The sequence below is a fragment of the Pteronotus mesoamericanus genome, unplaced genomic scaffold (genome assembly GCF_021234165.1).
Source record: "Pteronotus mesoamericanus isolate MK-2021 breed Mesoamerican mustached bat unplaced genomic scaffold, CSHL_Meso_final contig_20, whole genome shotgun sequence".
NCBI classification, from domain to species: domain Eukaryota; kingdom Metazoa; phylum Chordata; class Mammalia; order Chiroptera; family Mormoopidae; genus Pteronotus; species Pteronotus mesoamericanus.
The window spans coordinates 83495396-83511331 of record NW_026555085.1 but is presented as its reverse complement, the minus strand read 5'-3'; the positions used below and the strand labels follow the sequence as shown (position 1 = coordinate 83511331).

Sequence of the window (15936 nt, the reverse complement as noted above, 5' to 3'; positions counted from 1 at the left end):
TGACCTCACTTAATTTTAATTGCCTCCTATAAGGTCCTATCTTTAAACACAGTCACATTGGCAGTTAAGGGCTTCGATTTATGAATTTTGGAGGGACACACACAATTAAGTCTATGACAGATACACAGAATGTGGTACATGTTTCCAAGGACTAAAAGGCCATGCAAAATTGGTGTGCTGTATTTGATTGTGTAATGAGGGTGATCAGTGGGTACTTTAATAGAAAAATTGAAATGTAGAATCTTACAGTTCTTTTGGGCCCCTGTACCTCTTAAGGGACTCTTTTTTTCAACAAAGCCTGGTGGAAAAATCAGGGTAAGTTTTCTGACTGCAGTTTGATGAATTCCAGATTGTCGGTAGCCCACACAAATACATAAGCCTGATGTGGGGCTTCCTGAATGATTCTGTTATCAAAGCTGAATCTCCCCGGCTCTGCCTCCTAGTAGCCACCTATGGTTCCAGACAAATAAGCGTATAAGCATATATTGACCTCATACTTGCTTAAGATTATCAAAGTTGTCCTGTCTCAGTGTACCAAAGCCAGCCTAAGGAACAAAAGGAACAGACCCCCAGTTTTCCAATACTGGATTTCATCATCAAAGGAACACAGTGGGCCTGCAGGTGACTGAGGATAGTTGATCTTCCCAGCACTGCTGACTACTTACTACTATCCAAAAAAGATGTCTTGTCTTTAATGAGTGATTAGGATTTCCAGTTTCTCCTTTCTCCTTTCTGCTTCTTCCCCATGTTTCATTCTCGGTAAACATAGCCCACAAATGTATTTAGTTATGGGAAAAAACTCAGGTTAAGTCCTAATTCTACCACTTATTAGTTTACTTTAGGTAAGTCATTCAATTTCTCTGTACATCAAACCTCTCGTTTATAAAATTGAAATAGGAATTTATGCCCTCATGAGATTGTCATAAAGATTAAGATAACTTATGTAAGCAACTAGCATGGTACATTGAACATGGCAGGCACTCAAAACATTTTAATTAGTATCCCTCTTCTATGATAGCGCCAGGTAGGAGAATAAAGGAGAAGAGACTTGGGGATGGAGGAATAAAAGGAAAAGTTGAAAGTTCCACCTTTACATTTTTACATAAATATGCTAAACATCAATATGCTAAAAGTTATAAAAGATTTGTAATCTTTAAACAATATCTTACATAAGCCTTGGCTGGATTTTTCAGTTAGAGCGTCATCCTGGTACACCAAGGTTGTGTAGGTTCAATCCTCGGTCAGGGCACATACAAGCATCAACCAATTAATGCATAAATAAGTGAAACAACAAATCAATGTTTCTCTCTCTCCTCCCTCTCTCTTCCTTTCCCCTTTTCTCCCTCCTTCCCTCCCTCTCTCTAAAGTCAACAAATTAGAAAAGATATAAACAATATCCTTGCATTGCGTGTTGGAAATTATGGATTATACTAAGCAGTGCAATAGAAATTGCATTTGTACCATTTGAATTAAAGTCCTACTGCCCTTACACTATATAGTGACAACAGTTAATTCCAAATTCATCCATTAAAATCTCCTGGTAAATGTGTTAATAAATGCTATATTATAAATTAATTAAAAGGCACCCCGAAGAGTCTTGTGAACTGTTACAGAGTGAATCCTCTGCTTAAAACTCTTCAGTCTTCCTGTTATCTGCATTCTGAGGCTCCGGAGCTCTCAGCACGCATGATCTGGGCACTTCTGCGGCCTCACCTTTCCCCGCTCTTCTTTCTGGGCTCTTACCTCTCATTCCAGGCTCCCACAATATCAAGCTATTTTGGGTTGCTCTTTTCTGGACTCACACATGCTGAATAATCTGCCTGAGACACACATTTGATCTCTTCACCCGACTAATTCCTGCTTATCCTTTATTCTCCTGCAAAGCCTAAATGAGATACCCTTTCCAGAAGTTATCCTATTTATCATTGTATATTTAGCCCCTAGCACAGTACCAGGCACATTAGGAATTTAGTAAATACTTGTTAAATGAATGAATCAGTATTCAACTTCAGTGCATATAACCTGTAAATTTTCTAGTCCCATTTAAATAGAAAAAAGTAGTTTGTTCTCTAGTATTTATATTGGGTTGGCCAAAAAGTTTGTTTAATTTTTCATGTACTAGTAGTGTTTAGTTGTCTTTAACGTCATTCAAAACAATTTTGTTAGATTGTATTGTGACAACTGTCATATCACTGTGCATTTTAAAAAAACTTAACAAAAGTGTAAGCCGTTTTAATATTGAAGGTGGAAGAAAATAGGCACCACTTTCAGTGTATTATGCTTTATTATTTCAAGAAAGGTAAAATTACAACTGAAATGCAAAAAAAGATTTGTGCAACGTATGGAGAAAGTGCTATGACTGATCAAACATGTCAAAAGTGGTTTGAGAAGTTTCTTGGTATTATTGATATTTTGGCCAAGTAATTCTTTGCTGTGGGGCTGTCTTATGCATTGAAAGATATTTAGCAGCACCCCTGGCCTCCACCCACTGGAAGCCAATAGAGGGAGAGAGCCGACATACACAATATATCCAAATCAATGAAGTTATTGGTGAAAATAAAAAATGTGTATTCTATTTTACAGAAAAAACTAAACAGACTTTTTGGCCATCCAAATATTATGCTATTTTATATAATCTGTCACATCTAAAATGGGTCGATGTCTGCCTCCTTATAATTGCTGTAAGGGATTTGTAAATGTGTGTGTGGTCATTCATTTTGATTTGGGCTTTTCACAAGAAAAAAAATCAAATATAGTGACTATTGTAACAACACAGAAAAGAGGATTCTCATAGAAAGGCCTTTCTTCTTAAATTTCTGTTTAGTGAAAACGAGCTTACCAGAGTATTTGAAAAGGTAGTCAGGAGATTTAGATTGTTAAAATAAAATATCAGAAGCATGTTTTGTAGAGAAATGTAGCTCAAAAAGAGACATTAACAATATACCAAGTGACCATGATGAAGTTATGTAATTGGGTTGTTCCACTGAGTTTTCCTTTTTGTAAAATTGTTGGTGTTCTGGGGAATTTTTTTTTTCAGATGCATGTGCTTAGCACAGAGAATGGGAACTAAAGGTAGTATAAAACAATTCTAAGAAAGTGAATGGTGTGTGACCTTTTTTTTTAATTTGCCTCATAAGTAATTTACTTTAAAAAAATTAACATCTGCTATTTTGAAGCTAATCTTGGTGTATTGAATGCTCTTAACCATTTCTCAATCCCACAGTCTTTTATCTTGCTTCTCCTGCTGTGTTCCCACCACCCCTGATCCCATTAGCAAACTTTGAGACCGCCTCAGACTTACCAAAGTACTGCTTTGGTTTCAGCTGCTCTTCTGCAAGAGGAAGTGAATGTTGGGGGTTTTCTCTGTGGTACAGTTGTGATAAAGCTGTGGTGGTCTTATCTCTCTCCTAGGTAGTGGCTCTTTATGACTACACAGCGAATCGATCAGATGAAGTAACCATCCATCGCGGAGACATTATCCGAGTGTTTTTCAAAGATAATGAAGACTGGTGGTATGGCAGCGTAGGAAAGGGACAGGAAGGTTTTTTTCCAGCTAATCATGTGGCTAGCGAAAGTAAGTTTTATGCTCCCTTCCTGGTCTACTAATATGGTATAACTGATAGTACAAGATTTTATCATTTTCTACCCTTTAATTTACTGTCTTTGTAACTTTTGCATATGTTTACCAGTGAATATTGCTTTTCATTTTCATGATGCAAAAAAGTAAAAGCGGGAGGCACTAGAACACTAGAAAGCTATTCCATTCTGGAATATTTGCTTCACAAACTTCTCGTCCCAGGGGCCCTATCCATCTAGTTAACAGCCTTCTTCATTCAGCCCCTTTCTCCTGCCACCTGCTTTATGCACTTCATGCATGATTATGTCAGCTCGTCTCTTGCCACATTGACTCCTCAGTTGACAGTCACTTTTTAAGAACTTCTAGCTCCCCAACTCCCATTCTTTCTTTATGTACCTCAGACCTAGCTGTTACCAACCTACAGCAGGTTACTTCGTTCTCAAGTAAATTAAAGCCCTCATTTGTGAAAGGAAAAAGACAGGAGATGGAAGAGGAATTCTAAACAGTTTCTGAAAGTGGTAGACCACTAGCTAGCTGTGGATTTCACCTTGAGAGGTGAAAATAGAACATAGAGGGCCTGCAAATAAAGACTACATAGAAAGGGGAGAAAGATAGTAACGCTTCTTCAGAAGAACGCTTCCTATCAGCAGTTAACTTCAGTGTGGTAGGAAAAATACTATTCTCAAGGGGTCAGGAAAGCTGACTGCTAATCCTCGCTCCTCCACAGCTATTACTGAGATGCCTCAGTTTCCTCCTGTAAAATGAGGAAGTTGAGCTCTGTCATCTCTTTAAGTTTTCTTCCAGAAATACTAAAATGACATAGGTCTGATGTAAAACGTACTATACACAGCCTTGAGAGCTCTCTGTTTTGCATATGTATTAAGTCTTTTGTTTCTGCAAAGAAATGATTACTATAAATAATAGTTGCTTTTGAGGCTAGCGTGTGAAATCCCATTTAAACCCAAACAATGACTGAACAAAAGTACTTTGAATTCCTAACCTGAGTTCTAAATTTTGAGAGCAAAGGAGATGGTAGAGGAAGAAGAATTCCTCCCATGAGTACTGGGTGCTGGGGTAAACCCAGATAAGATATTTTTTCTTCAGCCCCCTCGTACTACCCTGTGCGTAACCGGGCACTTCCCAGGACTTCCCTGCCAGTCTCTCAAGGGCTACGCGTGGTCTCATGGCTGCTTCCTGCCTCAGCGTATCTGGTGCTTTCAGCAAACTCCTCCCCTCAAAAGTGCCAAGTATCTCAAAAATTACCTGCTTCTCTCTCACAACAAAAGTCTAAAGTTCCTCCGTGCCATCGTTTTCGTTCTTTTTCTGAGTAGTAAATGACTGATAGCTCTTAAAATCTATTGGAGGTTATTTTTATGTTAAAAGAAGGTGTACACTGGAGAAAACATACGGCAATGTGGAAGGAAGAAATTTTAGGACAGGTTAATATACAATCACATGCACTTCTGACTTCCAGATTGTCTCAAATATCCACATTTCTTCCCTCTGCTTGCCACTGATGGCTTTTCCACAGGCTCAACAGCTGGAATTCAGCTTCTGTTTTTAAATCACGAGCTACCCACACATCATAGTCACTGTAGAGTGTATCTGTTATTTTAAGTAGACATGACAATTCATTGTTAATCCAGATACAACCTGGGAAGAAAAATATGATCAGCTTCCCTTAATCATATCTAATATCTTTTCCGATAAGAGGTAAAGAAAGCTGATAATAAAATCAGTCCATACTTAAAGTCAATTCATATATCTCATAATCTTAGAATTTTGATTAGGTGCATTTTAGCAATTTCTCTCAATTCAGAGTTGTTCAAGTCATTTAACCAAAGTAGATTTTCTTTTTAGCCCTTTAATATTCCCACCTGACTTTTTAGATTCAGCACTGTGTGTAAATTAAAGAGATTATATAGATTATCATTTTACATTGTAAGAACCATGGCTATAACACTGAATAGATTCCTGCTGTGTATGGTCCTTGTCCCATCTCCATGCTTCTTTATTTCATGCCACCTTCCCAAATTATCCTTTCTCCACACTTCTGCCTGGCAAAGTCCTACCTGTCCTTCAGAGTTACACACCTATTTCTTCCATGAAGCATTTGCCATCCCCACATGAGTGTGTCTTTGTTATTATTTCTCATTTAAGTAATGTCACAGTTCCTTGTGAACGTATGCCTCCAACCAGATTGTAAGCTCCCGGCGAGCAAAGGCCGCTCCGATCGTCTTCATATCTCCTGCAGCAGTACCTAGCAGACAACGGTGCATGTAGCAGGTTCCTGATAAATGTATATTGAAATAAACATCTGTGTGACCACATAGTAAGTGAAAATGACACCTTCTACGTTTCTGAAATCCTAATAATCATAACTTTACAATCATAAGTTATGTTCTTTTGATAACTAGCACGTAAAACTACAAATCGCCCTAACAGTAAGTGCTAGATAGCTTATTTGTACACCAAAGCACTGAATATCGGTTTCTTTAGTTTCACACCTGCCTCCCCTCCATCATCGTTCTTTCCGCCATGAAAACAGTGTTCCTCAATTTGATTGCTTGAATTCCTCTTTTAATTCCAGCACTCTATCAAGAACGGCCTCCACAGATAAAGGAGCGATCCCCTCCAGAAACGCCCAAGGCAAAAAACAAAATGGAAAAACCTTCATCTTCTCAAAAGGTAAATGTTTTCAAGAATATGTATAGCATCCGCACTTTGATTTTCACTCTCTCTGGATAAAATATTACTTTATGTTTCATGCTTATATCCTTCATTGTCTTGTAATATTGGCACCACCATTATGAAATATGTAAGGCAAATATTATTAGAACCATTTTTCAGATAAGGAAACTGAGGAGGCTCAGAGATGAAAGTAGACCCCAAGTCATAGCCCAAGTAACGGAACAAGGACCCAAAGTAGAACTTGTGACTTGATGTGTGATGTTATTTCCACCCTGTAGTTGTTTCTGTAGCAGTGACACTGGCACTGCCCTGAGCCCCGCCTGAGGGGTACACGTATGCTGACGGTCATTGGGGCCCACAGAATAAAGATGTTCTGTCGTCCTGGGGCATTCCTTCTACTTGATAGTAATTTAAAATATTTTCAGATTTAAATGAATATGGATATATTATCAGCCGGAGAAGTGTTACGTTTTTTAACCTGGGCCTTCAGAGACCCTCAGTCAGTATTTTTCTGATGTTAGTAGTACTTTGATAAAAAAATTTAATAAGCAGTGTGCCATCGTATATACTGCTTATTGAATGACCTTATGTCATTCTGTGACATTAGCTTTTGCCTTAGACTGAATAACTTCACTTTTTGACATGAACTCTCGTGTATACAGTTTTTGACAGTTGAACGTGTCATGTATCATTAGCCATTCACCTATATTTATTGAGTGCTTCTTTCTTCTTTGCTGAGCATTCCATTAGTCCTCACTGAAACAAGGCTGAGTAGGAAAGCACTTGCCCTTGAGCTTAGCAGGCTGGTGGGTGAGACCTGCAAATGGGCAATTCCAACAGACTGTGGTAGGAACTATAATGAAGACCTGAGCATAATGTATTGGGAACACACAGAAAGAAAACCGGTAAATCTGCCCAGGGGGGGTCTACAAAGAGTTCCCAGAGGAGGTCATGCTTTAGCTGAGGCTTATAGGATGAAAAAGTATGTGATAGGCAGATGATCTTAGAAAAAACATTCTAGCAGAGGGAACAACTTGAGTAAGGTGTGGCACAGTGTAGTTGTTTGTGGAATATAAGTCCTGATGGAGAGAAGGATAGAGAAGTACAGGAGTCAGGCCATGGAGTCTACTGTACTCTGCTAAGATGGTTAGAGTGTATTCTTTAGACACAGGGGATCCCCTGGAGGAGGTAATCCAGGAAGCAACACGTACAGATCTGCATGTTAAAAATACCATTCTACTGGCAGCATAGTGATTGGGTTAGAGGTAGCTTAGACCTGGGACAAGGAAGTATTGTAAGTTAGGAATCCATCAAAATAAAATATAAAAGCCTGAACTAGAGGGATATAATTGACAGGATTTTATGATTGGTTGGATGTGTTTAAAGATGTTGGAATCTAGGGACTGTGCAAAGGGCCCTGGCTTATTATATTAAGTGAATGGATAGTGGTACCACAGAAATAATAAAAGAATAAGGAAGGTTAGAGGAGATACAGACAAAGAAAGGCAGGGAATAGAATGTGATGAGTTCACTTTTAGATATCTTGATTTGTTAGTGATGCTTATGGTGCTCCCAGGTACAGATACCCACTAGGGAGCCAGAAATGCGGGACTAGAATTTGAGAGAAGGTAGGGCTTCAAAATAAAATGGAGAGGAGTTAGTATTTATTGTATTATATCAGTGGAGTTGAAGCTTGTAATGAAGGAGAGGGCTCAGAACAAACGTTGTAGAGGTCTGAGAGAAAAGTCCAAGGAGAGAATCCCAGTTGAAAACTAGTGTTTAAGGGGCAATCAAAGGAACAGAAGATTAAGAAAGAATAATCAAAGGGGAAGGAAAGATCAGGAGGAAAAAGAAAAAAGAAATGCTGTCAAAGCCAGGGAGAAGAGAGGTCCTAGAAGGGAATAGTCAGTAGTATCAGAAATGGCCAATCAGTTAGGTTATCTAAGCATTTGGCACCTTTGCACTGGTAGCAAGGGTGGATAATAGTACAAGGACTGAAGATAGAATGGAGCGGGTGAACTGATGGAACTCATTCCCAGAGCTTCACTTTGAAGGAAAAAAAAATTCAAGCAGTGGCTGAAGGGAGACATAGTTCCAGGAGTGACTTTTTAAATACTAGACTGATACATAAAGTTATCTTCTAAGAAGACAAAGCCCATGGACAGGTTCCGGTTTAAGATAGATAAAGCAAGCACACAGAGTCTTGGAGCAAGCAGGAGGTTTTTACGGCAAAGACAGGTTGATAGATTAGTATTGGCTAGAGCAATGGTTCTCAGCTGAGGGTGACTTTGCCTCCAAGGAGACATCTGGCAGCGTCTGGAGATATTTTTGCAAATATCTTCAAGGAGGGGGATTCTGCTGGCATCTAGTAGACAGAGATCACAGAAGTTACTAAACATCCTAGAATGCACAGGACAGCCATCCTCCTCACAGGATTATCTGGCTGAAAATGTCAGAAGTGCTGAGCTTAGAGTAGTACCCATCTGAGACAGGCTAATATGAATGAGGATGCAGACAAGTTGATAAAGTGGAAGTCTGGAAAAAAGGGATGTCTTTTTGTTCTCAAAGACAGAACGGAAGGTCCACGTCAGATGTGAGGGCAAAAGGCGTGAGATAAGAATAGTGGCCGTTGGAATGCCTGTGCGGACAGTAGGAGCAGGAGCTCATTTGGAATACAACAAGATTTCTGAGTACTCTAGCAGCTGCTATTTGAATACCAGAAAAAATGGATGGGGCATAAGTCTATGCAGTTGGATTTTTTTTCTTCAGTCATGCTCAGCATCTAGGACGTAGCAGTGGAGAACACAGGTTTGGTTAGATACATAATTGAAGTTGTGGGTGTCATCGAGGCCGGGAGGATAAGAAACTTGACAGCATTGGTAAGAGAGCCACTGGGGTAAAAAATTATGGAAGATCAGCCAGATTGGAAGAGATGTGGAATTGGAAAACTGGCCAGCTTAGAAAGCGAGGTTCTCTGCGCAGTTGCCATAAGCCACCCATGCCCAAGTGGGGGCCTAGTGTCATGCAGTAATGGAGTCAACAGATGGAAGCTATGGCCTGTAAGTCAAGAAGCTTGCTTAATTAGTATTTCGGATGTTAAGCAGCTTGAGGTTATGATAAATTCACAGCATTGTATGTAAGAACTAAAGTCAAATCGAAGGAGCTGTTACTAGAATTGAGCTGGCCAAGGAACTCAGACCAGGTGTTGGATAGATTGTTTCCTTGAGCATTAAAATTCCAGAATGACTGCAAGAGTTGGGGTGAAGGGGACACTGAACCAAGAGCTGAAGCCCTGAATTCTTGCAGTCAAACAGATGTCTCAGCCTTGGCTTTACACGGAAGTCACCTAAGAAATTAAAAAAATGCTTGTGCTTGTCCCTAAACCCACAAATTGATTTAATTGGTCTGGAATGGAACCTCAGCGTGGGTATATTTCAAAAGCTTTCCAGGTGATTTTAACGTGCAGCCCACGTTGAGAACCATTGTGTTAGAGTAACCCCAGTGTCCGAAGGTAACAGCTACGAAGATAAACAGAGGATGTCCTAGCCAGGTGTGAAGGTGCCCAGCGAAGAGTGCTGTGAAGAGCTAAGAGGCCAGTGCCAACTCCAGGTCCCCGTGGTTCTCGGGTTACGTGAGAATGAACAGTCTATACTGCAAGGAACTGAGAGAAAAATGGTTCCTCGGCAAAACACCAGTTTCACAAACAGCAAGGAAATACGGCGATGGCTGCTTGTGACAGCTTGGGGACCACAAGGGATACAGGTGACAGGATAAGCAAGGAATTTTACTATGGGAAAATGCTACATGTGTAATATTATCCACTGTTTGGAATTCATGAGATTTAAGAATTTAGGAAGATGGTAATGTAAGTTTTCAAAATATTTATAACTTTAGCCTAGGGAGCAATCAGGACAGCTAATAATATTTGTAGCCTGTGTCCGGAACTGTGTGAGAAGCTATGGTAGACACAGTCTTTATTTGCAGTGGCTTACTGGTATCCCTGATGCTGTATCATGCTGATCTTTGCAGTTGGGGTTACCTAACCCCCACCTCTGTGTGTCCCTGACCAATAGCCTTGAACTAATTCTGACTCAGCCAGAGGTGATATAAGGAACTCTTACTGGCTGCCTGTGAAGTTGGCATTGCCCCTTCTTTTTCCGGATGCTCCTGTTTTACCATGGATACAGACCTCTTACCTGCTTCCCAGACTCCCCAGGACTCACTGCTTGTGCCACTCCCCTACTTAGAACTCACTTCATCGTAGTCTTAGTTTTTACACTGCAGTTGAGTTTTTGATTTTGTCTGCCTTTTCCTCTCACAGACCAATCTTTGCGCTTAAAATACTCCTTCATATGTGAGTCACAGCAGACCAGTTCTTCTTGATCCTTGAGGTGTGCTTCGGGCTAACCTACTGCTGCCCAAACCCTGATTCTAACAGTTCTCCACAAGGGAACTTGCAGACATGCAAAGTGAAACATTTAAAACCATAAACTAGGTAAAGCAAGGGAGTTGCAGAGGACAAGGATCCATTTGGGCAAGAGAGTAGAAAGGTTCTCATGGAGGAGATGGAACTCAAAGCAGGCTTTAAAGTTTGAGATGCATAGATTCCTTTTGTTGAGGAACATGATTTGATCTGCTTTGTCTGAATCCATGTGTTAGAATAGACTCCTACTTATATTTTTCCTCTTAGGAATGTACCACATGTATAGTTTGATAATGTTTTACTTTCATATGGGAGAAAGTATAAAGAATGATCTATACTTACATAAAAAGAAGTTCCTAAAAAATGGTAACGTTGTCCCTGGTAATCGAAGTGCCTCAGGTACGCTCTGAGTCACGATGAAAATAGCCAGCCCTTGAGAAGTGTGTAACTGGGCTTCCTTAGCACCTGGCATATGTTCCTTTATCAAAATATGTATGGTTTGATTTTATCAATATCCTGCCTTATACACCTACCACAAATTCTGTTAGATGTTTAATTTCATGTGCAAGTTTTTTTTTTATTATCACATGTAAGATATGTTAAAAGAAGAATATGAAAAGTTGCCTTTGAAAAGTGACTAGAAGTCGGGGAGAGTCCTAAGTTCATAGAATTATAGGATCGGCGATGTGGAAGGAACTTTAGGGATCATCTCTGGTGTTTCTGGTCAGTCCCCTTCATTTTATACATGAGGAAATCAAGATCCAGAAAGATTGTAAAGTCTCACCCAAAGTGACAGTCCTAATTTGGAGCTCGGGTTTCATGTTCCCAGGCCAGCACCCTGTTTCCTCCACACAGAGTCACTGACACAGACAGCTGTTGCCTGCACAGCCAGCCACGTTTTGTGTCATGTTGATTTTTTACATTCCTGTTTTATGTTTGTTTCATTATACCCTTCTTCATGTGGAAGTCTTTAGAATTGTATTCTTTATACCTTTTAAGGAAGAAAAAGAAAAGAACCTCTCGAATTGTTTTCTTTTAAAATTATTTCTATTCAAACTGCAGAACAAGAAGTAAAATTATACCTTTTTAATAGCTTGGCAGCTGCTGGATCTTATTAAGTTCTTCCAAGTGGAACACACCTGTTCTGTTGCTAAATGTGCCAGGTCCCTTCCAATATTTCATCTGGTTCATTGAAATGTTAGTGGATGATGGAAGCATTTGCTCTCCCACTGCAGGAGGAGGGCACAGGCTTGACTCAGTGATTCTCCAGAATAGGCTTGAGTTCCCAGATGAATCAGTAATTACCTGTGTCACAGGGATGGGAGAGTAGGAGAATGTTTTCCTCAAGCTCATTGTAGAACATTTTTATCACAGTGCTATATATGTATATCTAATAGAGGGGGAGAATATTAGTGCTGTCCAGGAGGAAAGAAGCTCAGAAGCTTTAAAAAAAAAAGAAGAAGACAGAGCCCTGGCCAGTGTGGTTTAGTTGGTTGGGAACATTGTCCCGTAGACCAAAAGATCAGGGATTTGACTCCTGGTCAGGGCACAGACCAGTTTGCAGGTCCTACTCCCTAGTCCTGGCACCTGTGAGAAGGCAACCAATTGATGTTTCTCTTCCCTGGCCCCCACAACTTCCTCTCTCTCTCTCTCTCTCTCTCTCTCTCTCTCTCTCTCTCTCTCTCTCTCAAAAACAATAGAAAGTGTCCTTGGGTAAGGATTTTCTTTTTTAAAAAAGAAGGTCCTGCTGACAACTTTGGTTTTTTAAGGGAGAATTCTTTTTAGGCTTTTGTTATTTTTTTCACCCTGTGTCATTTGCTATACTTATGTCATTAATTTATTTGGGGAGGAAAGTTGTTAAAATTCCTTTTAATTTTTTAAAAATTATTTTAGGTTGTATTAAAGTAATATATACTCATAGTTAAAAAATTTAACCAATAAAGGACACTGTAAATGAAAAATAAAATTCTGTCCTGCTAATATTTATGTTCACTCTAACTTGCATTTCCTGTTTAAAATGTTCTCTGCATGTATAAATACACATTTTTATTTATGTCTATGTTTCTATGAAACTAGGATTGTAATTAATATTCTGATGTTTTTCTTTCACAATATATCTTGGACATCTTTTCTTATTAGCATAGATAGTCCTGTTTAACAGTTTCAAGTTATTAAAATGCCCCATTTTCTTTTTTTTAATTCCTAAAATGACTTCTTTTAATTTCTAAAAATGTTCGTTTAAAAAAAAACAAAGTCTAGAAAATTACCCTCTATTTTCTATAAATGTTTAAACATTGACAAAACCAAATATGTTTTCTTTTAATATCAGACATATAGTAATAATTATGCACAAGAATGTTAGATTGTATCTGTTAAAGTGGAGAAATTACTATGATGTTATATCTTTCTCTAAAAACTCATTACGTGAATAATAGTTATTAGTTTTGCTATTCTAAGGTAATTATAAAAATGTCCATGATAGCTCATCTCTTCATATGACAAACGTTGTAATTATTTTCAGTTTTTTACCTGGCTAAGTCAGTTCAAAAGTGAAGTGCATATTCCACTTAAATTCAGGTCCAGTTGTTTTCTTGTCTAGTACCAAACAAGAAGAGAGAACCCTAAAGGATCCTGTAACTCAACTCCGTGGTGGTTTCTGTTCACACACACACACACACACACACACACACACACTTTTACATTGGTAATTCTGTCAACCTCTGAAAAACGGTAGGCAACAAATAAGTTGCCTTCAATATTCATGTGACTGTCTTAGTCTAAAAAATATCTCATTTTCATTTACCTTTCTCATCCCCAAAGTAGACAGTTTATTAAAGCCTGGCTTCATTGTGCCATATGTCACTATTTTCAGAATCACTTTATATAGAAAAAATGTTTTCCATATACTGGTCCTTGTACCAGGAGTTCATCTAAATTATTTTTAACCATAAGAATAGTATGATTTTATATTGTGTTAAGTTCAACAACAGATTTATAATAGACAGTGGTTATTTTGGTATAGCAAAGTAGGTTTTCTAAATACCTAGAAGTTAGTTAATATACACAAAATCATAGAAAGTACAATCATAATTATCATTGCCTCCATCCTATTGCTAAAGAATAATATCAATATATACCTTTTTATACTTTAGTTTTATTTATCAAAGAAAATAGTTATATACTTTATTATATTAAAGAGATAAAATTAATTTATGCTTGGATTTGCTTTAAAATTCAAGAATAGTTGAATTCTTTTCCTTTATCTGAAGAGAACAAAATCAAAATCTTATAAGTAAAACTAAAGAACTCATGTCCCATGAAGAGTCTTAGTGCAAGCAACACTGATAGGTATTTATTTTTCCCCATAATTTGTTTCAATAACAAATATTTTTGAGGAAAAAAATACTGATTTCAGAAATGTCATTTACATTTGAAAATATCTACGTTCCACAAAGTGAGTGGGACCCCAGTGATGCGGCTGCAAAGCCAGCATGAGACACTTCACACCCACAGATTCCACTTTCAACAATGAAGTCCCTAATCATCCTGCACAGAGGAACTTTCAAAGCCTTCAGAATCTCTCTTACCCTGAAAGGAACCCATTAGGTCTTGACTTTCTTGAAAGTCTGGGGACGGATTCTGCTACTCATTCTCCTTTTCACACCTCTGCTCCAGCGTTGTGTTTGACACACGTATCTCAGCACTACTCTGTCTTCCCCCAGCAGCTGTGCTCCCCACTACCCTAGCCAACTTCCCTCCAAGTTTCCAGGATCCTGTTGCCCTCAACAAACTGAGGCTCCCACAGGCTGTTTGTCTTTCAGTTTATCTAACCTGGGGGTAGGAACTAGATCGCAGCCAGTGGTTCTGAAATCAGTGGGCTGTGAGAAAATCCTTCTGCAGTCCCCACCCCAGGACTAGGCTTGGGGGTGACGGGGACAATATGTCATTTCCTTGATGTCCTCCTAATTTAAGTTACTTAAAATTTATACTAAATAACATAAGTGTGAAATTGATTTTTATCAGCTGATTTGAGTCTCTGAGCCCATCCTGTATCTCATTTTCTTATTCAGATCTTCCATGAAAACTCAGTTTAGATCATTTAAATTCTCAATAAAGATTTCCTAATCATTCCACTAAACCATTGAGAAGTGTTGTAGGACATTCCTTCTGAGAAGTATGGATTTCAATCTTTGAATAATGAGTATACAAAAAGTATAAAATAAGTAACATTGTGCTGTGTCCTTCTTGGCCCAGTACTGCTCTCTCTGACAGCGACCTTCAGGGCTGTTTGATAGACAGTGTGTGTTCTTCATGATTATATTTTTAATGGTCGGCCTAAATATAAGTAATATCCCTCTCACAATCTATTACAGATCTAAAATGTCAAAGACATCATTGAGAGAACTAGCAACCAGTCATTGCTAGTTGTAACTTGTCTTTTAGATAGTGGCGGAGTTGATGCTTATCAGTCACGCTGTCTTCTGACTTGACAATCAGTATGACCTTTCTCAGTTCTCTGATACCCTAACTCTGCTCTCCCCTTGTTCCGTCAAGTACTCCAGGGTTTCTCGGCCTTGGAACTACTGGCATTTGGGGCTAGATAAAAATTCTTTGGCAGGGGATGTGCCGTGCATGGTGGGATGTATAGCAATATCTCTGGCCTTTATCCACTAGATTTCCAGAAGCACTAATCCCCTCCCGTTGTAATAATCAAAAGTGTTGTCCAGACACTGTCTAATTTTCCCTAGAGGTCAAAATCACACAGACATGCCATTGAGAGCTGTTCTTTATTAATAGAAGAATATGGTAGTATTATGTGTGTATGGTTGTGTGTTTTTCCTTAAATTATAATTTTTATTTTAAGATACTATTAATGAAATTGTGCTTTCACTTTTTTTTATTACTGGCAACTATATAAGTAGTAGTTGGAGTTCAAGATTACCCTACTTAAAAACAATAGTTTTACATAAAAATGTATTCAACCAGCTATGCAAGGTTCAACATGATGAATCTATATAAAAATTTCTTTTAATTTAGTTTAGGTAGCTCTTGACTACCATTTATTTCCTTTGCTTGATAAGTTAACTGTATGCTACTCTTTCCATAAACCACTGAAAGTGAACTGTATGCTAATATTCTTGTTACTGCTTAGCAGTCACAATTACATTGTTATAAATGGCCTGTAATTTTCATGTGGTTCATCTTTGGTTGACATAACAAGGAAAAACCTTCTTTACATAAATGT

The 15936-nt window shown here is 38.5% G+C and overlaps 1 protein-coding gene across 1 annotated transcript in view; it reads left to right on the top strand.

The window, feature by feature from the left end:
* Window positions 1-15936, top strand: part of AHI1 (Abelson helper integration site 1) — a 170773-nt gene that overhangs the window by 130313 nt on the left and 24524 nt on the right. Inside the window, 2 exon segments of the mRNA XM_054568649.1 lie at window positions 3412-3574; window positions 6168-6265. Coding sequence (XP_054424624.1) covers window positions 3412-3574; window positions 6168-6265 — 261 coding nt within the window.